This window comes from Glycine max, chromosome 8 (genome assembly GCF_000004515.6).
Source record: "Glycine max cultivar Williams 82 chromosome 8, Glycine_max_v4.0, whole genome shotgun sequence".
In the NCBI taxonomy this organism is placed as follows: Eukaryota; Viridiplantae; Streptophyta; class Magnoliopsida; order Fabales; family Fabaceae; genus Glycine; species Glycine max.
The window spans coordinates 45,787,380-45,804,791 of record NC_038244.2 but is presented as its reverse complement, the minus strand read 5'-3'; the positions used below and the strand labels follow the sequence as shown (position 1 = coordinate 45,804,791).

General features: G+C 33.0%; 3 protein-coding genes across 12 annotated transcripts; 1 reads left to right on the top strand and 2 right to left on the bottom strand.

Moving 5' to 3' along the window:
* Positions 1–882: 882 nt before the first annotated feature.
* LOC100775717 (putative xyloglucan endotransglucosylase/hydrolase protein 1) lies at positions 883–2,810 on the top strand. Its single transcript, XM_003530811.5, has 4 exons — positions 883–908; positions 1,049–1,209; positions 1,630–1,717; positions 2,288–2,810. Exons 1-4 carry the CDS (start codon positions 883–885, stop codon positions 2,682–2,684), a joined length of 672 nt encoding a protein of 223 aa, XP_003530859.2. The 3' UTR covers positions 2,685–2,810.
* Positions 2,811–8,480: 5,670 nt separating this feature from the next.
* Positions 8,481–9,668, bottom strand: LOC102661063 (F-box/kelch-repeat protein At3g23880). Its single transcript, XM_006586536.3, has one exon. It carries the CDS (start codon positions 9,666–9,668, stop codon positions 8,481–8,483), a length of 1,188 nt encoding a protein of 395 aa, XP_006586599.3.
* Positions 9,669–10,410: 742 nt separating this feature from the next.
* On the bottom strand, positions 10,411–17,101 carry LOC100820083 (uncharacterized). 10 transcript variants are annotated; one of them, XR_003267974.2, is made up of 4 exons: positions 16,332–17,097; positions 16,139–16,184; positions 14,001–15,981; positions 10,411–10,719 (listed from the first exon to the last, which is right to left on the bottom strand). XR_003267974.2 is itself a non-coding variant. In XM_026129819.2 (3 exons), exons 1-3 carry the CDS (start codon positions 16,684–16,686, stop codon positions 15,952–15,954), a joined length of 462 nt encoding a protein of 153 aa, XP_025985604.1. In that variant the 5' UTR covers positions 16,687–17,081; the 3' UTR covers positions 14,836–15,951. The 10 variants fall into 10 exon arrangements, 2 of the variants coding, with proteins under 2 accessions (XP_025985604.1, XP_025985605.1); XR_003267973.2 differs by having other exon boundaries at positions 14,001–16,019; positions 16,332–17,096; XR_415763.4 differs by having other exon boundaries at positions 14,001–14,312; positions 14,453–14,533; positions 15,711–17,087.
* Positions 17,102–17,412: the final 311 nt, after the last annotated feature.

Below are 17,412 nucleotides of genomic sequence, written 5' to 3'. Positions count from 1 at the left end.
TAATTCAACTTTAGACGACGCTAACTCAAAAAATTAATATATTATTATAAGATTTTTCTGTATTCACAGGTAGGTTGAGAGATATTCGTATTTTATTTTCTGACCTAAGATAAAAAATTAAAATTTGGATGGCATTTTTTAATTTTAATTTCGTTTATTCTTTAAATTAAATATTATTTCTTAATTTACCCTTGTAATTAATTATTTTTATATACATTTCACCTCCTTTTCTCTCTATATAATAGATTTTTTTTTACTTTATCATATCCAAATATTTCTTACTTATTATTTATGTGGATCTTCTTTGCACCATGCATATGCATGCATGCGTCATATACTGAAAGTAATTCAATAGAACAACATATATATGATCACAGTAAGGATTTCAGGATCTCCTACCTCGTCAAAATAAAATTGCTTTCTTATAGTTTGGTCCTCGCTACACAAAAATCAAGCAGAATAATAAATCATATGTATATATATATATATATATATATATATCTATCTTAAGTGAATTTTCACTTCAGAGAAAAAAAATTATCCATTGAAATCAATATATCTTTTTACGTGTACGTACGCAGTAGGAGCCGCCACTAGGTATTCAACTTTAGACGGGTGAATGATACATAGTAACAAGGAAGGGCCTTTCACAAGGCACAACAAGAGTAACGTGAAAATAGATCAATTTTGCTTTAATCAAATGTATCTTTCACTTTACACTTTCACTTCAATCTCACCCAAAGTTTTTCTTTGACATGGAAATGTAGTTAAGATTCATTACCCTGTGATACTCTATATATAAATCCATAATCATTGCTTTAAATTACAATGATCACAAGAAACGGGCCACACAAAAATATAGTGGTGTGTTTATTTGACATAATGGCTCATCTGCACAAGCAACAAAAGTAAGTGCATGCGCCGCATGTATCTAAGTATATATCTTAGCTATAGTATATACTAATATACAGTACGAAGATCCTTTTTGTCTTTAAAATCTTTTTGCTTTTTTGGTAATTATTTATAAACCAGGGAAACTGTTTTGCAGCTTCTGCTTTGTCCTTCTATTTGTGGCACTGACCATAGCTTATGCTAGAAAAGCAATTGAAGTTAGCTTCCAACAGAACTACAAGGTTGTATGGGGAAAGCATCACGTCTTCTTTGTACAGCATGGTAGAGAAGTTCAACTCTCAATTGATAAGACTTCAGGTTTGTATGAATAATAGAACTTTGTGATTTCATTGAATTGTGCGTGCTTGATTAAAGAAAGTTACCAAATACCAATGTGCGCTCTAAAGATCCATGTGTATATATATGCATGCTATTATGCTCGTATATAGTTAAAATTATTATGCTTTTTGCTTTAATGATCATCTTGTACAAATGTTCACAGTTATAGAATATGCAAGAATCATATCTTAAAGCCTTTTATGCTCAGAACGAGATGAGAGAGTTTTGTTTTACACTCAGAATCATATTATCGTACTAGCTAGGAGATATATATTGATTGCAGGAATCATTCAGGGTAAATTTAGCAAGTACATGTGTGCAGTAGCTTATATACTATATATGGAAAAGAGTGGTATAGTTTAATTTTTAAATTTCCTAACTACAGTTTAATGCATGTAGGGGCTGGCTTCAGATCAAAATTGGAATATGCTTCTGGATTCTTCCAAATGAGAATAAAGATACCCAACAAGGACACACACACACACACGTAAGTTATTTCTCTTGTTGAATTAAATATCTTAATAGTGTTAAAAACTTGCCCTAATATCTATCTGACTCAAACTCCAACCTTGTTAAAATTACTATGGTTGAGGCCTACTAAAAATTATTCTTATTGAGACCGAATTGAAAATATATTTTTATGAAAATTAAAAAAATCATTTTTGAAATAGCATGATCCATAAGCTAGTCCTGATCCTAACACCTTATTAAGTGGGGCTTTATTGGAGCAGTTTAGACCCCTCATTGGGTGGGCTAACCCCTAAGGTCATTATGGTGGACCAAATGAGATGAGCCTAGGGCCAAAGTAACAGCTCTAATCCCCACTCATCAGCTAATTGAAAAATAATAGTTTTCTATATTTATAATTTAGGGAACATTTAGAAGAGTATATGCTTGAGTTTATCAAAGTAGTATAACATTTTTATAAAATAGTAAATTTCTTGAGCACTGTCTGAATTTTCTTCTTCTAAATGTAAGCCAAATTTATAAAAAATATAATAATAATTATTAATTTTCATTTAATTTTTTTCGGGGTATACTTCAATATTGTTTTCAGATTTTACGTGGATGAAATACCAATTGGAGTATTCAAGAACTACTCCAACGTGGAAGTGAGTTTTCCTTCAAAACAAATGCACGTTACGGCTAGCATATGGAATGGTGAACCTTGGGCATCTAATGGGAAGAGAATTGACTGGAAGCAAGCACCCTTCACTGCTCAGTTTCAAGGTTTCAACATTCATGGCTGCCGAACCCAAAATCGCAAAAAACATGCCTGCTATTCTCCTTATTTATGGTGGAATGACAAAAGACATTGGGAACTAAACCCTCAACAGCAGAGAGCGTATGAAGATGTGGGGAAGAAACATTTGTTGTATGACTACTGTTCTGATAGAGCCATAGAGGAGAATTGCACCAAGAATGTCAAATTAATTAGGTCATTAATTAATTGATAATACGACTAGTACATAATTAGTTAGTCATAAATTATAAATAACGAAGAAAAAACAGGAAATGATACATATCCTGAATGTATCAGATTAATTAGGACGGTATATAAAAATTCTAATTAATTAGTATTTGAGATGATTGATCAGTGGCAAAACAGCGGGAGACTTTTTTTTTTTTCTTCTTTACAGGGATACAAGAATACAATATGTTTATCTCATTTCATAAATAGGAAAAAATTGAAGTACTCACATGAATACCTTTAGTCAAAATATCAACATATTTGTAAGATAGTTAAATATTTGGATCATGTAAATCATGTATGAAAAATTATCTAATAACACATTGGGTGTTTTTAGGTGCACCCAACACTTAAGGTGAAATGACAAAAATATTCTTGATCTGTAAGTCATTTAAGTTAATCTGTAAAAGTCTTACGGATCAACTTGATCCGTATTGTTTCGTAAAAGGCTTACGGATCAAGTTGATCCGTATCAATCTTACGGATCAACTTGAACCCTACGATTTACGTATCACCCTCACACACACCCATCATAAATGCAAAAAAAGCACAGGGACAGTTTTGGTATTTTAATAAAATGTTGGGTGCACCTAGCAACACTCTAACACATTTTGATTTTCATTGCATTGAGCCCAATGAACCAAGTCCATTGCTTGATCTAATAGAATGTGGGTCAACCAACTCGACTCAAAGCATAGAGCGCTCACTTTTGTACCTTATCTTATATCCCGAATTTTAGGAGATCTAATTTGATCATATCCTAATTTTATATAATTAATCATATCTAATCTTCAAGAATCAAGGAGATAAGATATAATTAGGGGTCAATTTTTTTAAAACTAATTTTTTAAAAGAAAATGACATTTTACATAAACATTTTTTTTAAGAAATAGATAAGATCTGCTAATAAAAAAAAAGTAGAAAACTGTTTTATTTTCAATAAAAGTAGTTTAACCAAACACATAACAAATCATAAAACTACTTATTTTATGTAAAAAAAAACACTTATTTTAAAAAAATAAGCTTAAACAAACTAGCCATAGGTCTTAACTTAATTAAAGAATCACTATATAATCCATGCTCAATCCAAGAGTAAGGCAAATTACACTTTATACTCTATAGTAGTAGACCCTAACCCTAATGGAGGAACCTTATTTTGTGTTGTGTTTTATAGGTATTTGAAAAGATTCCAAGTCCCACATTGAGGTTTAGCCTATCTTAAAGGATATATATATACATACACACACACACACACACACACACATGTGATGAGAAGGGTTAAACTAGAAAGGCATGAGTCTAGTGTGCATGAGATTGAGCCATGTGAACTCGATGTAGTGCAAATCATGTGATCTTCCCCTTAAATGCTAGTAGATGAGACCGTCTGACATTTTTAAGAATTGTTTTATTAAATATCTTTGTGAAATTTTTTGAAAATTGTATCTTACTTGGAAGCATGAAAATTCCTTATTACTTTTTTCAACTTCACATGATTTTGGGATTTTTAATTAACAATAATTTTGCATTAATACCTTTTTTAAACTATTTTAAATTATCAGATTTTATTCAATGGTTTAATTTGTTTTTAAACATCGATATTATTAGGCTCAACTTTCAGATTAATTATTATTGAAATTATTTTTTATTAATAAGTATTAACTATAAAGTTTGTATTCCCTATTATTGGAAATAATATGACCATTATCTAATCGGTGTTGTGCCTACTAAAGAAGACATTCTCCCACTGGTTTTTACACACACAAAAACCTCCTCTGTCTCGAGTTTCTTTCTCTATTCATTTTGCTTGGTAGTTTTATGATCCCTTTTCCAATGAGAAGGGTGTATTAATTATAAATCCAGAGATTTGCACATTAATTACACGAATAGATCCTTGAGGACAATGTGCACCTAACACACATCTCAGGTCTATCTGAGCTTGCCATTGCACTGACCACCAATCTCTACAAACATCAATTTCAAGGATTTAATGGTTGACCACATGGAGAAAGTTGAGCCCTATGTGCCCAAACTCATTGCCGTGGTCAACTATGCTCGACTACTCCCAATTATCTCCAAAATTGAGGTTTAGGATAACACAATTTTGGAGGTGTCAAAAACAAGTTTATAACTAGTAAAAATTAGGAACATCTTCCTAATTTTAAAATATTTCTCACGCATTATATTTTTCAAAAATTAAAAAATTTAATAAAGTCTTTTTATTATGAGGTCCATAAAATATAGCAAGGCAAAGTCAATCAACATATTGGAATAAATAAAATATTTTTCTGATACTAACTATGTCTCATAAATATAAACCCATAACAACATCAATATCAATTAACTTCTTCAATGGGTTGGTAGAGTCGTTGGATGATCAATTGGGTCATTACCTGAAACATAAAGCACTAAAAGAGTGAGTTTGACAACAATGAGGAAATTATGTGACCAAAACTAAGACAACAAGGCATATACACTACTATATGTGACCTTCAATGACATTTTGTGTCACCTTCATCCACGGGTTTATGTAGTATTTAATCATTTACAACTCATTTGCCCATTAGTATTCTCACATGTATATAGCATGTCCATGTTAACATCATTAAGCATAAACATACATCATACATGATACTTGGCAAACTAAAGGCAATCCAATACAATCAATTATGTACTATATATATATGCGAGGACTACATTCTATAATAACAAATATACAATATTGTAGGAATGAATTCCTTTTCAAATACTTATAAATTACAAATACCTCATCCTCAAGGCCTTTCTTATTTCATATGGTTGCCCATGCTTATCAACACAAAGAATCATTTTTATAAAATATATTGATATCCATAACATTTGTATACCCCAATTCTTGCATATCAAAAGTATAATTCACACCATTGCATTGAAATCAATACTCAAAATCTCAATATGCATGAGATATTAGACATTCATATTTAAAAATAAAAACTCCAATTATTACATACATACACATACCCTAGCTTAATTTTCTTAACTCATTTTGAGGCTAATTGATACAGGTGAGGGAAAGAGTGATACACATGAGAGAAAATTTAATTGTTTAGCAAAGGCGAGTGAAGTGAGGAAATTGTTATTTGCTCATGAGCCGCTCTATCCACTGTACTGCAAAGACAATAAAGTTTCTGCTGATAATTCTAATGAGTTAATTATTTCTGCTTCTCCTAGTGTTGAACTCTCATTGCATGAATTTAAAAATGTCTTTCCCAAGGAGATTTCTCATGGACTACAACCTTCAAGAGGCATAGAACATCAAATTGATCTCTTTCCAGGAGCTTCATTTCCTAATAGGATATCTTATTAAAGCAATCCCTAAGAGACTCGCCATAAGGATGCATAGGCTAAAGTTGATTATGTGAAAAGATTGCATGAGCAGGTGAAGGCTTAAATTGCAAAGAAGAATGAAAGTTATGCTAAACAAGCCAACAAGAACAAGAAGGAAGTGATACTTGAACCTTGTGATTGGGTTTGGTAACACATGAGGAAGGAGAGGTTACCTAAACAAAGGAAGTCCAAACTTCAACCTATAAGAGACAGACCTTTTCCAAGTACTAGAGAGGATCAATGATAATGCTTACAAGATCAAATTCCAGGTGATTATTCTAAAGATTTGAGGGCAAATGCTAAACAAGAAGGAGGAAATGATAAGAATCATAAAACTGTCCAAATACGGGGACCTGTGACCAGGAGTAGGACCAAGCAGTCAATGGATACCCTCCAACAAATGGTATCAAGCATACTTAATAAGGTCCAAGTGGAGAATGATGAAGGCCTAGAGGCATAGGCACTACCAAGAATTTTAATTGTTGTTGAAGGCCCATGCCAAATATGTTTATTTTTATTTTTATTTTTTCATTGTCATTATGGCCCAAACTAATTTGAAGCCTATGCCATTTCTTTTCTAATTTAATTTTTAATTTTAAATTAAATAAAACTGGTGTATTTCCAACTGCACCTCAGATACGCTATATGTATTGAACTCGTTTTCAATAAAAGAGACTTTTGGCATGATAAAATTTTGTAAGAACTTCTCTCTGAGTTCCTTGCTAAACCAATCTCAGACTTATCAAGGTAATCCTTGTGGCGTCTACCTTGACTTATCTTACCTTTCTGAAAGTTGTGTCATCCAAAACTTTGTAACTTGTATCAAGCGATCCACCCCTAGTAAGGATCACATTAGAGATAGTGTGTGAAAAAAAAAGGAATTGTGAGGTTTTTGGTGAGAGATTTGAGTATAATTAATCTAGCTCTTTTAGGAAAGTGGCAGTAGAAGATTCTAATGGAGAATGAGAGTTTATGGTACAGGGTTTTAGTTGGTATTTATGGTAGTGAAAGAGGTATTAAGTTATGGGAAAGGTAAAGGTTCAAAATGATTGTGAAAAATATTTGGGAATTAGATGAAGGGAATTAAGGTGTGAAGGAAGGGATAGTTTAATGACTCAATAAGGAAGGTCGTGGGGAATGGGCAAAACACTAGTTCTTGGAAGGATTTATGGTTGGAATTTGGGCTCTTGAAGGATAGATATGAAATATTATTCTTAACCCACAATGTGGGTATTGGGTATATGGAATGTGGGTATAGAGGTGGGATTGGAGAAAGGAGTTTTTTCAATGGGAAAGATAATTATTTCATGAGGTTGGTCAATTGGTGGAGGAAAATGTGTTTAGATAGGATAAAGAAGATATGTGGAAGTAGTATAGAGAATTAGAGAGGTACATGGTTCATGCAACTTACAATGTCTTGCATTATATCAAAACAAGTGCTACCAACAACATTAGAATGTGGAAAGATTTTTGGAATAAAGTGATTCCAACAAAGGTTTCTTTGTTTGTTTGGAGAGAAATCAAAAATAGGATACCAAAAGAAAGAATTTGGTTAAGAAATGAGTAACTAGGAACTTCTTCACATTGGTTTATTTGTTGGCTGCAAAAAGGAATTGGGAACTACTTCACTTTTCTTTTAATGAGATTGGTTCTCAAGAGTTTGGCTTTATGTTTGTAGTGGTTAGGCTTTTCTACAACTTTGTGGAATAATATGAAGGATCATAGGCAACAATTTTAAGGACTTTCAGGGGTGGCAATTAGATATAAAGAAGGTTGAGATGCTATTTGGTTGGCAATTGTTTCGACAATTTGGCTCGGAATAAATAAAATGATGTTTCAAAAAAATGAGATTCAAATTCAGATATTTTGGAGACATTGCAAATTTCAGCATGAAAATGGCTTAGGTTCAAAAGGAAAGGATGTATATACTTTTTGTCATCATGGATTTTGAATTCGGTGGTTTGTTTAAATTGGATGGTTCCTCAACAAAATTACTAGGTGGAAAGGGTGGAATGGAATTGGCATGACATTTGGAAACAAGGATTGGAAAGAGATTTTACATTACACTTGGCAGTGAAGGAAAAAAATACCTATATAGAAAATTGTATTGTCTTGTTATTCTATTTTTTATTTGTTTTATATAGGTTCAGTGGAATATTGAGAAGTTGTAAAGATACTCATATGTTTCTGTTAAGTTCAAGCATCTCTTAAGAGTTGAACTATTTTAAATAATACTATCATTTTTCCTTGAAAAAAAATTCATTAAATCTAAATATTTGAATCCAACCCTTATAGTAATAACAATAAAATCATAAAGAATCACAAAACATATCCATATAGTCTTACATAGGAAAGGGAATTTTGTAAAGCAACTTACTTGAGATATATTCAAACAAGCAAATTGTTGCATAGGAGATTAATTCTGAAAAGGCGAAACCAAGCTTGGAATATAATTGGTAGCTTGCCACCAAGCATTGTTGTTTGGAATTGGAATAACTTCTACTCGGTTATTTCTCCGATTATAAAAAGTCATATTCAACACATCATTGTTTACCAACATCAAGACTTCACCATTTTCTGATATACAGAATGGAAGTAATGGACGATCTGGAGGGTATGGTATCTGGAGATGATTATAAGTGACCTTCATCAACAAAGTCCAAGACTTCTCTACTCCAAACTCCTTCATTTGCCAAACAACAAAATGGGTTGCATTGCGATCATGATAAAGGCACAAACGATCCCTTAATTCCACAATTCTCAATTGATCATTATCTGGGATTTGATCAAGACCTTTAGGCAACAATAAATATTTATATGTGTCCTTTTGTAAATCAACTGAAAAAATTACTAACGGATCGATAATATCATTTCGCTCTTCATAATGAGAACTTGACATGTCGATAGCTAGCCAATTAATAGTTCCATTCACAAGTCTTCCATTTTGACGAAGAATGGGGAAATTTGGGCAACTAAAGATATTTGTCCAACAATTGCCACCTAAGTTGTAAACCCATACCTCTGTTTTCTTGGATCTACAATTTGAAAGGACTGACACCACCTTGTAAATGGCACTCAAATCATCATAAAGAAATCCAAAGCCTATAGAATTTGATGGGTCGAATCCTTGACAACATGGATTGACATGTAAGCGCGGAGATTTCCTTGATTTCATCCTTGTAGCTGGGTTCCAAAATTGGACCCAATATTCGTAAATTGTGTCTTCTTCACCATGATAACCACCCAAACAAACCAATCCATTGCATGAGCCAATGATCCAATAACCATTTAATTGATAGTAGTCATCTTCATCAACATCTGATGATGGATTCTCGAATAATTGATTTATGGAGTAGGGTATGGCATAAGCATCACCATAGTCATAGTCAAAACCATCATAGAGGACTTCTTCTCGGGTTATTATGAGATGGATTTTTTTTGAAGATCTTTCAAGATGTTTTTTCACAAAACTTGGATCAAAGATGATGGATTTCCAGGTTTTGCAAACGCACCTAAAACGCATAAGATCTTTCACTGGAAGCCGTGATAGAATTTCAACAATAAGATCATCAGGGACATATGAGAGATATTCGGCTAGAGACATTTTCATGAATGTTGAAGATTGAATCCCTGAGAGGCATAAAAACCCTAATAAGGTGTTGGTCTATGGGCTAAGTGTTTCATATTCGGCCCATTTGGTACTAAGCAATTATGGAATTAAATAGTGAAATTATTATTTTTTTATTACAATATAATGAATATTATTTATCATCCTTTAAATGAGATAATATATTTATATATTTTTCTCATATAATTATTTGTATTTTTGTATTTTGTGTAATGTCTTCATTTTTTCCTTGACCCTTCATATTTGAGATCCCAAATATAGATGAAATCTTTTTACATTCATAATTGATTTTTCACTAGCAAATATTTAAGCACTTAGTATATTAGAAAACAAAGCATCATTTTGTTAAGTTATATTTTAGTATTAGAATAATATAAAGTATTTTTGGAATTGTGAAAACAATTTATTAGTGTTTATTCATAGAGTCTTTAAAAGTCATTCACTACACCGTAAATAAAGGTTTTTAAGATAGAATAACCACCTAACATTAAGAGGGAGTAATGTACTCCAAGTTGAAATGGGTGTCACTACCACCCAAGTGAAAAAAAGGTCATGTAATGAGGAGGTTTTTAAGATTGTCTAAAAAATTTGTAATTGGAGAGTTTTCTTAAATTTGTCCCAAAAAGTTATAATATGAAGAGTTTTTTTTTTAAAAAAAAAAAGTTGTCCAAAAAAACTTGTAATTTTATTTGAGATAGTGAACATTTTGTTATGTTCTATGAATGCAGACAAGATGAGTTGAACTACAATAAACCAATCATATATCTATTGGTAGTGTTTTTTTTTTTTTGTTACCATATTTTTTTTATCCATGTTATGTGTTGGAGAATTCCCCCCAATACAATCCAATGATAAAACTAGTAAATTTACAAATTAATTCTCTTTTATCCAATTGACACAACATCATTGGTACAAATATAACTAGCACTCTTTGAGATTCATCGAACATATACCAACACATCATTAATCACGATTGTCATCATCATCATCACCTTTGCTCTCAAAACTGCCTCCTAATTCTTTGATCCTGTGAAACACTCAAGTAAAACACAAGGTCATTAAAAAGGAAAACTTAAAATACAATTTTAGTCCCTCTATATTTTGCAATCAGTAATTTTGGTCCCTTATTAAAATTGAGACATCTAGTCTCCTAATTTTTAAAAATCATTAATTTTAGTCTCTTTAACCCAAATAAAGTCGTTGATAGTTAAAAATTAACATTGACTTCTTGTGACTCATGTTATTGCCAATGAAATTATTCTTGAACCCTTACCTAATATTCTTTTTACACCATTTACGAAAAACTACCCTTTCTCAAACCCTGATTATGCAACAACCACTACAAAACATATCTTCGACAAAGTCATCGCCATCATTGTTTCTGTCTCCAGGGAAGGCGATTACTCCACACTTAAGCTACTTTTATCCCTAAAAACACCATGAGTGCACTCTCCCTTATCCTCTAATTTGTTTGTTAACCCTTTATTTCACCCCTTCCATCTCATTTCACCAAGCACCTAGATTTCATGCATCACTAGAGACCAACAATAAAAGGGTGTTTGCCTTTGCGTTTTGTCTTGTGATCTCAACAATGAAGCACCCATTATTGTCAATGAGCGACATTGAATACAAAAAGATGAAGAAGGTGAAGGCGATTGAAAACTAAGACACCAACGACAACAAAGTGTGAGAACAATAACACAACAACACAGATGAGAAGCTCTAGGAGCTGATATGCGTAAGATTAGATATTGTAGATCTAAATGTAGGAAAATTGAGGTGGGACTAATCTCAATTGCTATTTCAATAACAAGGTTTTGATTTGATATAGATTTTAAAGGCATTGGATGATGGTGGTCATGGTGGCTATGATGAAAAAGCCTTTGGTTTAGTGGATTTGGATTTATTTGGAGCGGGTGATTGATTAACTTAGATTCTTCAATAGATTTACCATTTTTTCAATTGTAAAGGCATTTTGAGATCCCAAATCTTCAAAGCGCTTGTTCACCTTATTCAAAAATTGTATATATATTGCTTGTCTTTCCATCTTTACTCTTGGTGTGTTGCACAAAGAAATTCAATGCATGTGATTCTTTTTAATTTTTTAAAATTTTCCTTTAAAGAAGAAAGACATGATTGTTGTTGTTGGCCTTGACTATTTGTTTATTTCATCTTGTTCAATGAGGATACTCTGGTGCTGTGAATTGATATTGATTTGTGAGTTGGGCAGTAATCTTCAACCCATCTATTGTCTCTTAAAGAAGAATTTCAATAACAAAATTGGATAATTGATGTGTTGATTCTTCCATATGAAATTACCAAATTTGATTTGGGCAACATTGGGCAATAAAACTTAAAGTCAACATTTATTGTTTATTGGTCAAAGTTTTGATTTGAATGGAGTGACTAAAACTACTATTTTTAAAAAAATTGGGAGAGTAAATGTCTCTATTTTAAAATAGGAAGAACAAAATTACTAATTGCAAAATATAAGGGAACTAAAATTACATTTTAGTCAAATAGAAAAAAGAAAATCAAAACCATTAAACCACAATTTTTTATTTGTTTGACCACTAATTTATCAATTCAATCAATTTTTTATTGGTTTTCTAATCATTCAATTTTGAAGGTTGCTTTGATCAATCATCTAATCAATTTGAGGTTAATCATAGAGTTGTCAAAATAGTCCTAGGGCCAACCCATTTGGCCCTCCATAGACCATAATTGGCCCTAGTGGCCCTTAGCCCCCTGATGAGGTCCCAACCCACACAACCCCACTTAATATGGGTTTAGAGCTAGCCCATGGACCATGGTATTTTAAAAACTGATTCTTTCAATTGTCCAAGAATATATTTTTAAATCAATCAACCTAGGCTATGGTTATTTTTGGTTGGCCTTGACCAAGGGTTATTTTTTATCGACAAAGGCTAAGGTTGTTTTATGGTGACTTAGGCCAAGACTATTTTCAACCGACCTCAATTGAGGCAGTTTACGACCAACCTCGACCAAGGCTATTTTTGGTCAACCTTAGTTTGGATTGTGTTTGGTTGTCCTTGGCCAAGGCTAATCTTAGCCAACCTCGACAAAACTCTTTTTGGCTGACCTTAACTAGGGTTAGTTTCAGCCAACTTTGGCCAAACTTATTTCGACTGACCTCAGGTAGGGTTAATTTTCAGCTGACCTTAGTTATGGTTAATTTTGGTCGACCTCAACCATACTATTTTCAATTAATCTCAACAAGAGTTAATTTTTGGTCAACCTCGAATAGGGTTAATTTTTGGTCAACCTCAACTAGACAATTTTCAATCGACCTTGATTAGCGCTAATTTTTGGCTAACCTCAGTTAGGGTTGATTTTTATTGGCCTTGGGCAGGGTTAATTTTTTGTTGGCCTCAAATAGGGTTAATTTTTTATCGACCTCAAATAGAGGTCTTTTTTATCTACCTCGACTAGGGCTATTTTTGACTAACATCGGTCGAATTGTTTTCAGTTGATCTCAATTAGGGCTATTTTCAATCACCCTCAATCAAAGATATTTTTGGCCAACCTAAGCTGAGGTTGTTTTTGGCGAACTTCAACAATGATTGTTTTTTTACCTAACTCGATTGGGTTGTTTGAACTGACCTCAATTGAGTTATTTTTGGCCGACTTCGATTAAGGTTAATTTTGATCAACTTTGGCCAATGTTGTTTTTGCACTACTTTAGTTATGGTTAGTTTCAGCCAAGCTAAGCTAGGGTCTTTTAGACCAACTTCAACCAAAGTTGTGTTCGACTGACCTTGACCAAGGTTGTGTTTGGCTTATCTTAGTCAGGACCGTATTCAGTCAACCTCGACCAAGGCTATTTTCGGCCAATCTCATCTACGATTCATTATGATCAACCTTGGTTAGGGTTATTTTTTGCCAACCTCGACCATGGCTGTTTTTGGCCGACCTTACTCAAAGTTGATTTTGGCTGACATTGACTTGAGTATTAAAAAAATATGCCATACTATTAAACTTAAGGCCCATAAGTCAACCCAATCTTTGTGGACTTTTTGGTCCTGTAGTCTTTTTAATGGGGCTTTTTGGCCTTGTGGGCCTTTTGGCACTTGGCCCATGTTGTCTAGGATCAAGATGGAGGGGCTGGGCCATTTAGATGGCTCTAGTCAACCGATCAAACCAACTAGTTTGATTTTTAAAACTATGGTTACTTGAGAAAATAAAAATAAAACGTTTACCTTCTTATAATTGAAGAAACTGCACCTAAAGAATAACTTTGTTATTGATTGTGTAACCCCCACAAAGTGAAACGGTATTACAACTTACCCAGTGGATACTGATTTTGCAGCTTCAAAGCGAGAAGTTCCAATGCGTATTCTTGCTGAAGTTTAGTTCTTTTCTACTTGCAATTGTATTCTAATTGCTTGGTTGGATTGTTGCTGGCATGGACAGACCGGGAAGAAATGAAGTAGGGAGAAATGGAGGCACAAAAAATCATCTATTATGTCATTGAACTAAAAGATGTACTGCTTGCTGCCCATCTAATAAGCTAAAAGTTGCCACAAGACTCCTCAATAGTTGCTACCAAACTGTACTAGTGAGTACTTAGAGGAATGGTCCATTAACCGAGAGCATACACTAAACAATTATCATAAGAACAATTGTCATGTAACAAGATTCATTAAGTTCATTAGAAGTAGAAGGCACAATTTGTATGTATTCCATGATAACATAACATAACATCGGATACTACTTATTCAGAGACAAAAAGGAGGTACCTCTTCATTCTAAACCGTTTTGAGGCTAATACAAAGAGAACCATAGATAAAACTGCCAGCTCCAATAGGCCTGATAAAAGCCTACATACGTAATACCACATTGATAATCATACCATGTTTCAAGACGGTAAAAACATAAATGATAATCAGTCTTTTTATGATGTTTACACTTTACAGAAACCTACTTATATAGCCTTTGGCATAAAAAAACTAAAACTCTCTTATTGCTCTGAGGACGATCCTAATCACATACATGATTACTAAAATTAGTTAGTGCAGCAGATGTTTGTATTAATTCTATATCCTAACAGTAATTATGAGTAATTGGAGGAAAGACACACAATTTAAGATTAGGAGTTGCATGAAGAGAAATTGGGAACATCTTCCACAATTAAGCATGTACTTAAAAGATAACAATAAGAAGTTCCAACGAACATACGGTCAACATTTTTAATTCTGACAGTCATCAACTTAAGAGTAATGGAGTACTAGTAGCATCATAAAGATGAGAAGACTAAAACAATGAACTCCTCACAATTACAAAATCCTATGTTCATGTCACTCAAATGATAAGCTTCAATTAAGGAAGGCAAAGTAAAAGTAAGAAATGCGTGCTTGTTGACGAAAACATCTTGAAAGTGTAGGTACATCGACCTATATGGCCAAATCATTGTCAATATCTCATGTTCAATATAGTATCTTTCACCATACTTCATAAACAATTTCTCCCAAACTATCATGTCCCATAAAACAGCATATTTCAAGAGAAGGAATTAAACAATGAACTAATCACCTGAACCAAAGACACTAGCAGTTGCAGTCACATAAGATTCCCAATCACACTTTAACCAAATTTAGATCTATTAAAGTTATTGTTGAAGATTCTCATTAAACTGCAGATCTAGTCCTAGTCATCCATTTCCATGGTGCATTAATACTAAATATCTGAACAGAACACTTTTACACAAATTTTTTTTAGCTCTAAGGTGTTATACCCATGAAACTTAAGGAGATAGACTCATCGTAATTGTGGTGTTTTTTTTTTTTTTTTTTTTTTTTTATAAAATCTTGTATTTCTGAATACAATCTGACAACCAGAGCACTTCTCGTGGGAGAGTATCCTCTTGCGATGTTTTGGTACAAACTTCCAACCTTCTCTACCAAGACCAATCTTTTCCAGAGATTTTCCGTTCTTTAAAAATTATTCCACCAGCTTGAATTCAAGTTATCTATCTTTAAAACTAGTAATTTCTATTACCTTAAGATGTGCAACACAAGATAGTGGAAGAACCCGCAGAAAAATAGAATCAACTTTGCCATCTTCGCCAAAGTGGTTGTCGAACACCGTACATATAAAGTATGTACGGGACCTGAAAATGAATAACAAATAATCTGCACACCAAAATATCCAACACAACTTACCTCATTGAAGATAAGCACTTTCAAACAATTTCAATAACACATGTGAGATGCAGCTACGGCGAAAATCAGGGCAATAGTCAGGGATAAGCTCTAGCTTGACCAAGTTCCTGGAAGTTGGTATTGTCATTGAAGAAACATAGAGAGCCTTCACACATATAACAACAAAAATTATATAACAACATAGTTCCACTTCAACTGTTAAAACATGGAGGAAAGACTTGGAAGACAGGCCAAATTAAACCAGACAGGCGAAAAGAAATACACCTTCATAATGTTCTCTGACAAACTGAGTAATTTCACATGTTGCAACCTGCTAAAAAACAAAAGAAAAAAAAAACATATTGAGAACGTAAAACCAAGTCACACACACTTGTCAAATAGAAACAAAGTTCTGCTTCTATCACTGCCTCTTCAATAGAGAATAGGCTTTTAGTTATGTGAACTTGAAGAACATCACCCATAACTGTCAAGGACTTCAGGTTTAGGGCATCTAAGGTAACCTTGTGCAATCCCTCAAGATCGCATACAAAGTTGACAAGATTTTCTGCCTTCACAACAACATTGAACTCCTGTTCATCGGAACAAAGCTCGAACCATTTCAATGAGGGGATCGAGAAGCAAAGACTTTCAACTTGGACACCTTCACTCTGACTCTCATTCTCATTCTCGTTCAAAGACTGCAGAATTAACACCAGATGTTCAAGCGAAGAGAAGACTTGGAGAATCCTCGGAATAGAATTCTCGTCCACCAATCTGAATGAAGCCAACCAAAGAGTCCTGAGATTCGGCAACCAAACAAATTCTAGGAGCATTCCAACCCAAAGGAAGGTTTAGATGTAAAGAAACTAGAGTCTCAGATGATCCTTTAAAGAGAAACATAAGTCAATATAGGGAAGTGAAAGAAAAAGGTTTATCCATCTGGTTTTGTGTCCAAGAATGAAAGAATGTGAAGAAGACAAGCTGAAAGTGCACTCAACCTATCACCATCTTCATTTCGGGTTCTAACGAAGCATTAGGGAACAGAAAAAACACCATGTTCTGGCGGTCAGAGAATCAGAATTGATGAAACCTCTGTTTAATCTCCTCCACTTCACCCAAAACCTAACTGCTGTGAACGCCCATTCCCCTTCCGTTATTTCATTTGCTGGATATATTTTATGGGATAATTTTATCTTTAAATTACTTCTTAACTTTTAAATTTTTGTTTTGTCTTATACTATTTTTTCACTATTTTATATTATTAATTTTTTTATTCTATCACTTTTTTTATTAACTATATTTAACTTCTATTTTTTTATTATTTAAAAAATTTAAACAAACACCAACTTTCTCTGGTTATAAAAAAGAGAATCAGATAAGTGTTGCTAATATACTAAGTTGTCGACGCTCTAATTGTTTAAATTTATTAAAATATTATTTTTTATCCCACATCATTAAACATTTAATGACGTGTTCCAAACATTTTTCTTATAAAAAACATAGTGCATAATTTTATTATTTTTCATTTTTTAATACATAAAAACACATAATTATATTAA

Bases quoted from the DNA above. Each gene is read 5' to 3' on its own strand.
- LOC102661063 (XM_006586536.3), bottom strand. From the start codon at position 9,668: ATGTCTCTAGCCGAATATCTCTCATATGTCCCTGATGATCTTATTGTT.
- LOC100820083 (XM_026129819.2), bottom strand. From the start codon at position 16,686: ATGCTCCTAGAATTTGTTTGGTTGCCGAATCTCAGGACTCTTTGGTTG. The intron at 16,185-16,338 runs GTTATGGGTGAT...GTTTTTTAGCAG, and splicing joins TAAACCTGAAGTCCTTGACA to GTTGCAACATGTGAAATTAC. The intron at 16,020-16,138 runs GTGTATTTCTTT...ATATGTGTGAAG, and splicing joins TGTCAGAGAACATTATGAAG to GCTCTCTATGTTTCTTCAAT.
- LOC100775717 (XM_003530811.5), top strand. From the start codon at position 883: ATGGCTCATCTGCACAAGCAACAAAA. The intron at 909-1,048 runs GTAAGTGCATGC...ACTGTTTTGCAG, and splicing joins CATCTGCACAAGCAACAAAA to CTTCTGCTTTGTCCTTCTAT. The intron at 1,210-1,629 runs GTTTGTATGAAT...TAATGCATGTAG, and splicing joins CTCAATTGATAAGACTTCAG to GGGCTGGCTTCAGATCAAAA.